The 14,454-nt window shown below is 45.9% G+C and overlaps 1 protein-coding gene across 7 annotated transcripts in view; it reads right to left on the reverse strand.

Moving 5' to 3' along the window:
* ASIC4 (acid sensing ion channel subunit family member 4) overlaps positions 1 to 5,443 on the reverse strand; it is a 107,786-nt gene extending 102,343 nt beyond the window's left edge. For 6 of the 7 annotated variants that reach the window (XR_014025853.1, XR_014025854.1, XM_081323143.1 and 3 more), the window contains exon 1: positions 3,827 to 5,443. Coding sequence is in view for 5 of the 7 variants with exons in the window: in XM_081323143.1 (XP_081179269.1) it covers positions 3,827 to 4,402 (576 nt within the window). In the remaining 2 variants the exon portion in view is untranslated. The remainder of the gene's footprint in view (positions 1 to 3,826) is intronic. The other variant, XM_081323144.1, reaches the window with a different exon arrangement.
* Between the last annotated feature and the right edge of the window lie 9,011 nt (positions 5,444 to 14,454).

Below are 14,454 nucleotides of genomic sequence, written 5' to 3' on the forward strand. Positions count from 1 at the left end.
CTGCTGTTGTTGGTATTGGTGTTTTCTTCTTGGTGCTTCAAGCCTAAAATACACCAGCAGTGCTTCTTGCTGTTCCACATGAGATACCTCAGTATCATTATCTGCCTACACCCTCTCTGACCGATCAACCTTCTCAGTCTTCAAGCCCCAGTCAGGATGCTGCTTAAGGAAATCCAAACAAAGAGACTTACTGCATTAAGCACCATCACCATCAACTTCTTTTGAAATTCTGGAGAGCACAATCCTTTAACTGATGGCTTTCTGCTGTCAGAATTGCAGCCCTCCTTGCTTTTCGATTCATGTTCTCATCCAACCCTTTGGACACCATGCAAACCTGTCTTTTGGAATTAAATAGCTCCAGCATATTCCTCACTTCCACTCCCGTTGTGGCTAGATGCCACATATCCCAGATACTGTTCTTTCTCCCCTCTCGTGGAGAGTTGCCTTCAAATAGCAAGGTCAAAGAAATAGGAAGTGAAGGGGAAAGTGGTGATCTACCTCACATATCTCTTCCAGGGAGGGAGGTAAGACCAGCGGCATGAAATCTAAAAAGAAAACAATTGCCCTTGCCAAAGAACCTTTGACATTGACTCCATTTTTTAAGAAATACATTAGCTTCCCTTCCAAGTGCTGGAAGTGGAATCCCTGCAGAGCAGATGCCAGCTGGGTAATTGTTGTTTTGAGTGTGCACACTTGGTGTGGCTGAGCTTATTTCCTCCAGCATGTCTCCATAAAACTTCATTTGCACTTCCCCCTTTACCACTTCCTTCTGCCCTGCCTTGATAGCCTCTCCACCTTGTATCCCTGAGACGCTTTGTACTCCAGCATTCCACAGAGAAAAAATGGCCTAAAATGCAGTCTAGCCCCCAACAGGAAGCAGATTGCTTGTCCTGTAAATAAGTTGGTCATTGGGTGGGGGAGAGGGGAATGTGTCTATTTAGGAAAAGGAGTAAGGTGAAATTGAGATCCACTCATAATACAGATGCTTCCAGGGCAAGAAAACATACATCATAACAAGCCAAAACAGCTGGCTGGAAAGTGTTCCAAACCGACACTGAAGGGGTTACTGGCTAAACAAAATGTTTGTCTTCAGATGCCTGTGATCCTTGCTGCTGCATGGGGACTGGGACAGGATGAAACCAAAGCAGAACACTTCCCTCACCTAATGCATGGCTGCCGGGGAATCTCCTATCCAGTAGAATACAAAGAACCAATTGATTTTCCCGGCACAGACCAAACAGCAGTTGGGTGTGTGGGAGTGTGTGTGTGTGGAAGGAAGGACCCTGCTTAGCACTGTTTGAGGAGTCTAAGCCACTGAGTTCACGCACAGATGCATTCACAACATCGCCAGGAAAGAGGAGGTGTAGGGTAAGTGGCGAGGTCTCCCTTTCGTAGCCATTCATTTCCCATACAGCTAAGCGAGCAGGCGGCCAGTGTGGCTCAGGAGCGGGCAAAGCCCGCTAAGATTTACTACACAGGCTGGGCTTTACTGCACACAAGATGCTTACGCTGGGGAATCTTCCCAGCGGCTCTTTAATTTGCCATCCCATAAAGAATGTGAATTTGTGACGCTAAATAGGGGGAGATCATTTACCAAGCACAGCTCTTGCTTACAGGTTCTTTAAAGGGGATTCATCAGGAGAAGCAAAAACTGGTGCAGCAGTCAACTTAGCAGCAAAGTGGTCACAGTGACGGTAAGTAGCAGAATTAGCAGCTGCACTTTTTTCAAAGGGAAACTGGACCCACGCTAGCCTTTTCAGTGATCTTTCTGTACCTCGCTACTAGGTACATACTCATCTTCCCCATGCCTTATGCCTGTTTATTCATAGCCGCCCCCCCCCCCCTCCGAATAACCAGGAGCAGAAAATAACATTACAGCTAGAACGGCCAAAAAAGTAAAGGGAATCTCTTGTCCCCCATTCCCTCCTACCTGTTTTACTACAGCTACTCATAAACGGCATTTCTTTGGCACAAGGATTCTATGGATGGGACATTTCTTTCCCTCAACAGCCCCCACAACATGCAGTGTCCCCAGAACTGCATAAGAGCAGACATTAGTTCTGAATCAGACATTTAAATCTCAGGGCCAAAGGACACCTTATTTAAGGAGAATCATGACTAGATTTCCTAATAATAGTGTTGGTTGTTTGTTTCATTGATTGATGGTGTTTTAATGAAATGCAGCCTTAGGAACTGCCAATTTCTTTGGACCAGTGCTTGGGAAAGAAACGGAGACTTAATTCATTGCATCAAGGAAAGAAAAAAAGAATAAACTCCTTCCTGATCGACTGTTGGCCCCATAGAGGGAAAAATGCACGCCTGAGAATTTCCTTTGTGGGGCCAACAACAGCTGGTTTGAGGGGCAGATCTAGACCAGGAAAACACCTGGAGTGTTAAACACCCTCTCGGTCCTCCTCTCTCACTGCTGAAAAAAATTGACAGACACTGTGGTTGCATTTCAAGAATAACAACCATTTCAAGTAAATAATCGGAAGATCCAGATGCAAATGGGAAGCCTGAGGAATGGGATGGTGGTGGTCTGAGCGGGTTGCCAGACAGCTGAGCTTAATCTGACTAACATGCAGTGTGTGCAATTTCATCTCAGTATTTTGATGGCGGGGTGATGCGTCTACAGAGCAGACTTCATACCTTAGTATTGCTGGTTGTTTCCCCACTCCAGCCAGGGGTTCTGACACAGCTTACATGGGGCTCATGCAACCAAGCACTCTAAACAACCATTGCTAACTCTGGGCCAAAGTTGTCATCTATCTTTGGCTGGCTCCTGCCTTGTATTTCTCTGCCAAATCTGACATGCAGTTTCACAGCAAAGACTTGAGACCAGATGACAACAGCAGCAGGAGCCTAGAAGCTGAACTTTGACCCACCAAACATGTGTACTTACTATGCATATGCATGGGCCATTTTCTCCCCATCTCTCCATTTATATTTCTTCTTGTTCAGCACACTCCTCCTTTTAAACCACCCCCACCCCCAACACACACACACACACACACACACACACACACACACACACACACACACACAGTGATCAGAAGGCGAAGCAGCCTCCCGTGTCTGCAGGAGAGAAGCAGCTCATTTCCAGAGTCATTATGGTCTGAAAAGGGTCCCATCAGGTATTCCGCCCGCTCAGCACATTTATTTCCCCAAACCACAGCGGGGATTTGTGATTTTTCAGACCCAATATCAAGCAAGCACGGGGCTGGCTCATTCCACCCAGTAGGAAGCTTCTCAGATAATGCAGTCAATACCATGCCAGAACGTGCCAAGAGAGAAAATGGCAGAGTGACTTGCCATACCACCTTCGCTGGAACAATGGGCACTGGACTGGGAGCACAGCTTGACTGAAACTGGAAAAAGCACTTAAGCAGCAGATCACTGGAAAAATGCAGGAATTCCTAAGTGTATTCAGGACTCATCTGGGTACCTCATATCTTTAAATATCTGGGACTTTATGGCCTTCTCTCATAACTTACACGATTATCAGCTCTTGCTTCCTGCCCCATTCCTGATTCTCAGTGGCTATGTACTCAAACAAAGTAAGAGTTATTCAGGATGTTCCTATAACGCTCAGCCTGTTTCTGCCAATGTCATCTTTCTTTCTTTTCATATATTATTACCCCCTGCATATTTCAACCAGTGTCCCAAGTTCCCAGATGCTTGGGCAGGACTGGCACCATATCCATTCTTCTTTTTCAGACTGATACTTAGGATGCAACCTCAGCCTTGACATAAACTTGGGTACTGGTAAGACATTAATTCCAAAAAAGCACGAGAAGGACACAGAGAAGGCAGAACAGACACTCACCACTGTGAAGTTTTCTGCAGAGCAATTCTCACCACTAAAGCTGCAGTTCTTCAGCATGTCATCAAGTTGATGCCCAGTGCGGTTGACAATGTCAGCCATGTCTGGGTCAGGATAGAGCAGGTCAGAGGCCTTGTGTCCATCACGGTCCTTGGGTGGCAATCCAGTCATGTTGGCTAGGTGAAAAATATCGGCGTCTGTAAGTGCCGAATGACGGAAACGGTTGATGTTGCAAATGGTGACGGCTGGGAAGACCATCTTTTGGGTAGCCTCCTCATCCAGGGTGGTGACATGCGGATGCTCCAGGTAGAAGAGTGCTGACCGAGCTGCCTGATACAAGAAAAAGGCCAAAGAGGCCACAAATACAAGTGCCCAGAGGACCTGTCGGACCCCCAGTTGCCCTGAGCGGCAAATATGGGCCAGGCCGTGCAGGGTGCTGGTGCCAGCGAAGGCGGCCAGGTCACGATGGTGTGGCTGGCTAGGCTCCTCTAGCAAGCTCTCCTTGTCCCCTTCCTCTTTCGCCGCCTGCTTCTCATCCTCCTCTGCAAATTTGATTTTGCAGACAATCTCAATCGGCATCTGTGCCGAGGCACCAGGCAGCACGCTACCTCCCCAGTGAGGGGAGGCAGTGGAAGCCTGAGGTGCCCCGCACCGGCCGCTTACCCCTGGCTGCTGCAGGACGCCCCTAAATTAGTAAACCCAACCAGGGAGGAGGAGGAGGAGGAGGAGGACTGGGGAATCGGGCCCCCAGAAGCTTCTGAACGCAGCTTTCCTCTTGTCTCACTAGTGATCTTCTGGTGCTTCCGTTTGCTTATCTGCACAAGCCCAGCTGTCGGAGCTGCCTGCCGCTCCCTGTGCCGCTGTGTGTGCCGCTCCTCTGCACGCCCGGTTAAGACCCCACCAGATACAGGCAGCATTTAGGCATCGTGTGCTAATAAAATCCAGGGGATACTTAATAATTCAAGGCATGTCAACATTATTTCATCCTCTCTCTTTTTTTTTTTAAAGCAGGGTGTAGTGGGGGGGAGAGCTCGTGGAAGATAGCGAGCAGTAACGGGTTTGCCAGAGCCACCAAAGCTCCAAAGTGGTACTAGAGCCACTTGTTTGAATCACTCGCAAGCTGGCCAAGTCTATGCCAAGCAAAAGGAGCCAAGGAGCCAGAGATCGAGGCTGAGGCTGCTGCTGTCGGCTGCGGGAGCTCCTCAGGCAGACTCCCTGGCTCCGACTCCGTGCCTGACACCCACTTCCTCCGGGAAGTCCCTTCAGGTGCCCAAAGCAGCTGCCCGGCTAATTCCTCCTACCTTCGCATCTCCGCGGACCTGCCAACGCCTCCTTCCTTGCCAACGCCGAGGAAGAAGAGAGGAAAAGTTGAGAGGGACGGGAGAGGGGCAGGAACGAGCTCCTCGCGTGTCGTCGGTTGGTACCGGGTCCAATGGACAGCGGCGGCACACACGACACCCCCACCCCACGCAGGCTGGAGAACTGTCTTAATTGGAGAAGGAGCGGCGGAAGAAGGAGAGCGGAAGCGAGGAGGAGACGCCCCCTCCTCCTATTGATCCCGCTCCCCACGGAACAAACGAGAGGCAAAAAGTGAAAGGCTTATTGATCGGCGGGAGGGAGCGCAGCTGCCGGGGATTAGGGGGCGAGCGGGCGGGCGCGTGAAGAAAAGGCGGCGAGGGCTTTCCGAGGAAAATGAACGCCGCGCAGCCGGGACTACTACTGCAGCGTTTCCCAACCTTTAGGAACTTGAAGATGCGTGGACTTCAACTCCCAGAATTCCCCAGCCAGCATAGCTGGCTGGGGAATTCTGGGAGTTGAAGTCCACGCATCTTCAAGTTCCTAAAGGTTGGGAAACGCTGTACTACTGCCCTGCCCAGAGCCAGGCTGCAGCACAACCTCCTTCCCCTCATCCTCGATTCCCTTTCCTGCCTCGGTTTCGGAGCCACTTTGAGTGCTTTTCCAAACGGATTTCAGTTCCTCCCTCCCGGCCTGCCTGCCAAGTGGAATCCGGGTTGGGGGAAAAAACCCCCCCAGCAGCCGCAGCTGGCGCGGGACCAGAGCTCTCGGGGCGCTCCGGCCCGCCTGATGGCAGAAGAGGACGCCTGCGGGGCGGGGTGGGAGAGCCCGGCAGTGCCGAGGCGGAGCAGGGCGCCGGCAGGAAAGGCAGACTCGCCAACTCCGCCGACGGGTGTTGCGTGGAGGCGAGCGGCAGGGCGATTCCCGCCTGGCTCAAAGTTCTGGGAGAGGCGACGGCCGCTTTGCTCCAAAGGCAGTCAGTCGGACTCGACTCGTGCGAGGGAGCTTCTTCGGAGCCCAGGCGCCGGCGAGCCGAAGCCGGAGCGCTCTGCTTGGCCAGCCGCTCCCCAGGTTCCCGCGGTTCTTGGGACGCTCCGTCGCAGAGATTCCAGGCTTGGCTACTGAAGGTTTCGGCGCGCAAGGCCGTGGACGGGTGCTCCCTTCTGGGGGAAAGGTACTCCGACCGACCCACCCTCCGTTTGGGCCATCGGCGGGGTTTTCGCCGGCACGTGTTGAGAAACCGACGCTACGGCAGGAAATATCCCGCCGCCGCTCCCACGATCGCAATCCGAAATCCCTTCTCTCTCGGCGGTTTTGCCTGTCACCGCGAGCTTCCCTAGGCGGCAAGGCCCGATGCCAACCCCAGATAACGGCCGAGGAGCTCGTTCGCCCGTCTTCCGGCCCTGAAATCGCCTTGCAAAGAAAGGATAACACACGTCCCCGCGGCTCAAGGTGGAAGGAGAAGTCCCTTCTGGACAGGAAGCGCTAACTAACCGATGCCCAGGGCGGAATGCCAAGGTGGCCGTGTCCCAGCGGGAAAGGGATGGAGGTGAAAGTGACAGAAAATTAGGAGAAGGCCGTGGAGTTTCTCAAATGAGGCGGAGTGGAGTATGGAAGCCAAAAATCAGGAAGGGGATCCCGGCCATTTCAGTGCCGGCTTCAGAAGGCGCCATGCCTGCTTCGTTTGGCCATAGAGCACAGTGCAAAAGTTGTACGCTGAAATTACTGGCAGTGGCAGACCAAGGTGTTGTGGGTTGAAAACACTTCAAGAGCTTTTCAAAACCGTATGCCATCTTTCCAGTTTTTTTTTTTTTTTGAGAGACAAATATCCTCAGCCTCGCTCTTAGGTGTGTCGGCTGTTCTTGACTCCAGATTACCACAGTCTAGCATAATAAAGATCTGTTGCCTTTTAATTTCTGAATGCTTGCTACTGACCTAGGAATCTTAGCTTAATCTAAGTTATATATTACTTGTGCACATAGCAGGCTGACCTTGGTATTGACATTAGGAGTGGCAATGTATTGATGGCTGGCAAAGTGCACCCTTTTCCCCTGTTCTTTTTGGTGGTTGGAGGCTCCAGTAGGCAAGTAGGTGGGTCTACTTTCTTTTTTCTTTAAATATATATTTACAACTTTAGATACACTAAATTCACTGAAAATTTAATCATTTTATTTCTTTGGATTTTCACCGCAAATCAGCTGGCAATTGCTTCCTAATGTTCATTAATTTCCCAAGTTTGAGAGTGGCAAGTGTTTGAAGCTTGACTACAATTGGTTACAACACCAATATCCATCACCACAGTTCCACTGAACTTTAATACTCCAACCATATTAAGCCAATTAAATTATATTCTCAGGGCTTCCTTCAATCTCACATCAATCTTTCTGAGCTATCAGTTGACAGTCCCGAACATTTCACTGAGTTAGGAAACTCATAAAAGACCATTTCCATTTCCATCATCTCTCTTTCTCTCTTTTTCGACTTCCCACTATCTTTTCAAGCAAAATATCCTTAAGCTACAATTAAGACACTAAGCAAAGTAATATACACAAAGAAAATGCAAGGAATTTGGGGGCTGAGAAACAGAGTTTGAAATAGATTCTTTATTTTGTGCCAGTAGCTTCAGATCTGCATTAAGACTGAACAAATGCTGCTACAGGACCAAATATCACTTCACAAATTCTGCACAAACCAGAAAGAAGACACTTTATGGAAAGCTGAAGTTGACATTAGCTCCTTCATGAGCATATCTGTATAATATACCTGTTACATTTATTTATGAGGCTACAGTACTTAAAATCGGGCATAAACATTTAAGATACAGATGAAATAGCCCTGGGTTTGTTAGCAAAAAGATGAATTATCCAGAGAATGACAACAGAGGCCTCTTCAGTAACAAAAGCATTACGGTATCTGCTTGAAAAGGGACGCGGTGGCTCAGTGGGTTAGGATACTGAGCTTGTCGATCAGAAGGTCGGCAGTTTGGCGGATCAAATCCCGAGTGCCGCGTAGCAGAGTGTGAGCGCCTGTTACTCGTCCCAGCTTCTGCCCACCTAGCAGTTCGAAAGCACGTAAAAATGCAAGTAGAAAAATAGGGACCACTACAGTGGGAAGGTAACAGCGTTCCGTGCGCCTTTGGTGTCCAGTCATGCCGGCCACGTGACCATGGAGACGTCCTCGGACAAGCACTGGCTCTTTGGCTTTGAAACGGAGATGAGCACCGGCCCCTAGAGTCGGAAACGACTAGCACACATGTGCGGGGGAACCTTTACCTTTACCTTTATCTGCTTGAAAGCCATAAATGTGCCCCACCTGCCATCAACTGTGATTTACTTTTTTCCAGAATTTCCAGACAGGCTTGTTCAACCTAGTGCTTCCAGAAATATTGGGGTTACAATACTCAGAATTTCCAGCCATGAAAGTTTGGAATTCTGGAGTTGTTGTTCCAGCACATCAGGAAGTAAAAGCTGAAGAAGCTTGGGGTAAAAGAGTGAGTGACACGCTAGGGAAGAAAACAGCTGGGGAGAAAACTTGTTGGTAGTCAAAGAAATTGGTAGTCAATTAAAGAAATTTAATTGTGTAGCTTTTAAATCTGGCTACAGTCATTGTGTTCCCCTTTGCCTCGGAAAGATCCCTTATGCTGACTCAGGGAAACTTCCCTCCTTCTTCAAGGCACTGGCCAGGGGCAGCAGTAGCGAGAGCCAGCAGGGAGCTTTCTAAGCTGTGGCTCTGGGCACTATGCCATCTTGGATCTGGCACCACCTCCACTTTCTAGGTCCTCTATCCCAATTCAGACCCTGCCAGCTGCATGCCCGGCCGCACGTTTAGAGAAAATAAAATTTGGGCTCTGGTTAATTTTAATCTACTTGGAAGAGACTGTAAAGCCCAGCTGGTTTAAGCATGAGTCTTATGTCAAGCAGAATACCTTGAACCCGTGGCAGAGAGGAGGGGGGCTGGTGCCCTTCCTATGGTGCTTGTTATAGCAGCCAGGTCAGGCTTACAAGGAGACAAGCGCATACTGCCTTTGGGAGATCTGGGATGACAAGATGTCCAGTCCAATTACACATGTGCCATCAAAAGATCTGGGGCAGCCTCGTGGCTGGTTCCTCTGCAGTCTGTTCAGCTTCTTCAGCATAGGATAAGAAGAAGCAACATCTGGCATTTGGATGGCTGGAAGCAGAAAGGACAGTGAAGAAAGAATGTGGGATGTAGCCACATCTTACACCAGCAGCAATAGTGAGGCAATGGGACATCCATACGCTCATATCTGTTATCACAGCTATGTTACTAGACAAGCAGATAGCAACATTCTGAGCTACAATACATAATCAAATTCCAGAATGCAAATAAGTAACCCCAAGGCCCAGGTAGGTGAGTGTTCTTATTGTGATGTGCAATGCAAACCTTAATACTTAAGGGCATTCTCTTTCATTCTGTATATACATACCACACAATATATGATATGAATGGATATATGCATATTTATGTTTGATACATGAGTCTCCTTTTGTTATCTGGACATTATTTATGCCTGAGCTAATATGATCCGGGGGGGGATGAAGCTGTATGTTCTATATAGGTAAGCTGTTGGAATGCTTCTCTTGGTCCTTTGTGCTAAGGTAATTTGGTTGTTTTTCAGTCACATACATGGGTTTGTGTTGTTATATTACTCTGAATGATGTACATGCTGGAGTTCGCATATCTCCCATTGCGACTGCACAAGGAAAACATTTAAAATATTTCAAGCATAAACCATCTGAAAAAAAACATTTCCCCATTACATAGATTTCTTCAGGTATGGATTAAACACCAACCGATCAGCAACACGTTGGTTTTATGCAAGCTTCTACCCTACGCATTCTCACACTTTTGCCTAAACAATTCCGGCTATGGAGTGTAAGAATGAAATAGAATATTTTTTTGCCACAGGTAATTGCCTCTTGCATAGGAGAAAGGTAGTTTCCCCCTCCTTGTTGAAAATGAGAATGGTGAAGTCATTGCAACCCAGGTAAAACTAGCACCAGAGGATCAACCTTGTCTTAAGAAACATATTTGGTTTGAAAGGGAACATATTTGCATGTACTGGCTGTGGCTCTTAAGAGATGCTGTACAATTACAACACAGATGACCATCAGTGAACCATAAATGGGGTGAAGGGACTAAAAGAATTCCCCAACAGAGATGAAAAAGCACTTGGGGGAAGGGGAGGGACTGATGGCACTTCATCTTTATTAACTAGAAAGGGCTAAGCCCTTGCCCCACTCCAAATTTTGAGTTTTTCAATGTTTTATTCATAAAAGTACTGCCCAAGCACATATGAGATGCTCCTGGAAAACATCCTAGAAGTAAATAAAATTGAATGCGCCTCTGGAATATTTGCAAAACCAAATTGGGCATTGGAGCCATTGTGTTGGAATCACTAAGATTCCAGTGACTTGCTTGCTCTTGGGATTTCTGAAAAAAAAAGATTAAAGGGAGTAAAATAATTGGTTTCATTATTTTGAAAGTGATAATTCGTATCACATATTAAAACCAAATTTTCAAGTTTTATTTATAGTAAGTAAGGCTATCTCACAGTACTTTTTTTTTTGGTTTGCAGCTTTTATTTTAATGCCCTCTTTGAAAATATGGGTGCTTTCAAAAATGCACGTAGAACTAACTCATGTGGAATATCTTTTATTTCCTAGGATTAAAAGTCAAGCAGGCTATTGAGCATATTGTAGTCCAAACTAAATTTAGGACTATTAACTCCTTCTGCCAAAGGAAACCCATTTTCTCCTATTATAAGACACAAATGTGTCTACATGCACTGGTCAGACTCAATCTTGCATTGATAAGTTAATTGCAAAAACATATCCAAAATATTTTTACCATAAACCATGTTTTTACAGCATTTTGTCATATTATGCTTCTACCTCCCTGCCCCCAGCTCTTTATTAAGATTTGTGAGCAAGATAACTGCGCAATTTTGTACCCTGAAATATTACAGATGTAAAAACCAATAAAAACAAAGAAGGGAATGCATGCACATAATCCAACAATCAATTTTTTGCTGCTGCCAGATTCTCCTACTTGCATTGCTGCTTGCTCATGCAGAATAATGCACACTTATAGAGAATCATTTAAAGCCTCCACTTTTCTGTCCTCCATGGAGTGACCTCTGTCAGAGATACGCACTTTGCTGCTTTTGGTTGCACTTGTGGCAGAGGATATGTGGCAAGAATTAAGCTCTCAGTCCCACCTCTCATTCTACATGCTACTACAGTCATAAATTAACCTAGCTGTTCCAAGAATCCAATGAAAGCATCAGCCAGACGACTAGCAATTAAACTGGCCCCTTTGTTTTTCTTTATTTTCAGTAAGGTTCTGGGTCAACCTTTGCAGGCTTATAGTCTTTCTTTACCACTTCAGCTGCTGTGTATCACAATCATGCCCTTCCATTATGGCCATAATAATTAAATTTATTGTCCATTGGCTGCTGTTGCCTGGTTTGCCATTATATCCCGCCTATATTCAGTTAGCTACTAGTGATCTTTCTGCTAAGAATGCTGCCAAACTCATATTTACACAAAAGAGAACATCCCTTTCTTCAGATCCCAAAAATCACTCTATTCAAAACTGGCCATTGTGGCTTTTTTGATACTTATTAATATTCAAGGGAAAGTGTCCTGCTGTAGATACTTAATATGGTAAAGCAGGAGAATAAATCATTGAACAGCAACTTCTGGACAAGTTGCCTCCTTGGATACCCAGGCATAAGTACGTACTTAGAGCAAAACTAGTTTCAATATTTTAATACTTCTCAGGTCTTTCTCCATGGGACCGCAGCCAGTACAACTGATGTTGCATCTATGTTTGCAGACAAAAAAAATAGATGTCATGGAGAGGGGAGAAACGGTCACAGTCTGCCGTTTGGTAAATCTTTGCACAGTGCTAATCGCAGCCTTGCTCGATCAATTGAAGGAGACAGATGACAGCATGTATGGAGCCCTTTTATTAAAAGCTTCAAAGGCCACCAGTCAGCTGTCTTGGAGGTTCCAAAGGTAAGTGGGAGAGAAAGGCTGAATAACAAAAGTGGGACTTTCCCCACTCTTTTTAAAAAAAATCACAGTGAAAAGTACAGGTCGTAGAACCAAAGTAGAAAAGCCATTAACCAATAGTAGGAAATTTTGAAGAGAGAAAGCGAACAAAAATCGGAAGGCAAGGAACAGAGAAATGTGCAGAAGCAATAGAAAAGGTAAGAGTTATAAGGTAGAGGGATTTCTTGGTAGGGTTAGTAATGCTTGTGCAGTGTGTAAGCATAGCTCACTCACTGTTAGAAAATACATAAATATGAGGAAGCATGTTTCTAAAGCAAACATCAATTGCTGTCCTCTGACGTGATGAACTAATGTCCCTTTCGCAAGGCGGTGAAAACCTGATCTTGTGTCCAAGTCCGAGGCCCCGAGTTTGTAAAGTGCCCCGTTTCCTGGCTGTATTAACAATCATAGGAACGGTTTTACTTGGTGCCACATATATTTATTTTTTTTACTGATTTAAACGTTTTTTTTAAAGGTTTTTATGTTTTATAATGTACACTGCCCAGAGTCAATAGTTGAGATGTATGGCAATAGAAATCACAACAAAAATATTCTTTTAAAAAAAATCAAAAATTGATCAGCCATCAGCCATGCTCTTGAGGTCCATACATTTGGAGGGAAGTAGGTTAGGGATGGCTGTCTTAAGGCCGCATTGTCTACCGAACGATATAGAGAACAATGAACAGGTCAATTAATGTATGCATTTGGCACAAGGACATGGTAAATGTTATTTACATCAAAATATAACCATTTAATTTTCTACTCATAAAATGGGCTTCATCGCAAAACTCATGTGGTCCTATGTCACTTTGCACCAAATCAGGTATTACCCATTAGATTTTTTTTTCATTCTCACGAGACTATAGCTGTTCTCCAAAGATAGTGCACCCGCTTCCTTTTTGCGATGGCTTCTTTTCTGTTTGACCCCCACACTGGATTTTATGAACATTTAAGGCTAACAGCACCATAGACCGTGGCAATAATACTAATAATAATTTAGAAGACATGTAAGCTTTGGACTGTACTGAGCAAGAACCAGAGCAGTAAGTTGCAAATCTATTCTGTGAGATTTGGACCTCCGGCTGTTCCATTACTCTACTTATTAGCTCCTGTGAGGAGGTATAAAGCTTGAATGAAAAAAGTCCTCTTCCCCTTTGGCCTTCAGAGGTCAACTGCTTGCAGCCACCCACTTTGGCCTGTTCTGCTGACAGAGACCTGGGTTGACAGGGAGATCCAGGAGGAAAAAGAGGATTGACAGATGGGAAACCTGCTTCTTTTATGCACCTGCTGAGTCACTCACAAGACAGGGGAAGGCTGTCAGAAGGGCAGGTTCTTCATCAGGAAGATGGCAGGGTGAAAGGTTAGCCCTCTTTCCTCTTCACATAAATCAAGCATTCCCTAACTCAGAATAAAAATAATAATAATAAAAACCATCTAGCCATAAAGTAAGAAAATCACAAGCAGTCAGACACTCCCACGTTTGGCCATTTCAGACTGATTTTGCTTCACACCAAAAGTTGACCAAGACAAAACAGCTCAGAAGCAGCAGCCAGCTACTTGTCTCATCCACAGACAGTGTCAATCGTCTTCTGTGATCCCCTCCCTATTACAGGCTTCATCAGAGAGTTTTTCCTTATGAATTGCAGTGCTGAATCAGCAGGAATGCAAACTCGGAGAGTTCAGTGTAATTTGTTTGCATTATGAACAGTATTTCCCCACCTCTTTCATATCCAGCTGCTCTCAACACATAGGATTCATGACACTGTCCTCCATTACAAAGCAAACAGGGGAAAAACAAGCATGGGAAAAAATGCGATGTCCTAACAGAAAACCTAATCTTTTGCTCTTGGGTCCCAATATCAGATGCAAAGACTTCAAGCAGGGGCATTGTGCTGTGACTTCACAATGCTTCTTTCACCACTGTTCCCCACTCTTCCTGTGGATGTTGGTGCTTCCGGATCATTTGCAGGTGCAAAATGGAATTTGGTGGGCAGCTTTTGAAAGGTCTTGGTAATGTCACTGAAAACTTTTCATATCGTCCCAAAAGCCTTCAGTGAAACCCCCAACATCTCTTTAAAGCTTCCCGAATAAAATAAAAATATCCTAACCATATTATTTGTATTGAATTATGTCACTGTATTTGTTATATTTCAATTTAATTAGAGTATTTGCCTAGATTCCACCTATGCCTTTGTCCTGACTATGATTTGGAGCTAGATGCCGATACACCATCCAAGGGCCAAGTAATACCACTGA

The sequence above is a fragment of the Vipera berus genome (genome assembly GCF_964194415.1).
Source record: "Vipera berus genome assembly, chromosome: 1".
NCBI lineage: Eukaryota > Metazoa > Chordata > Lepidosauria > Squamata > Viperidae > Vipera > Vipera berus.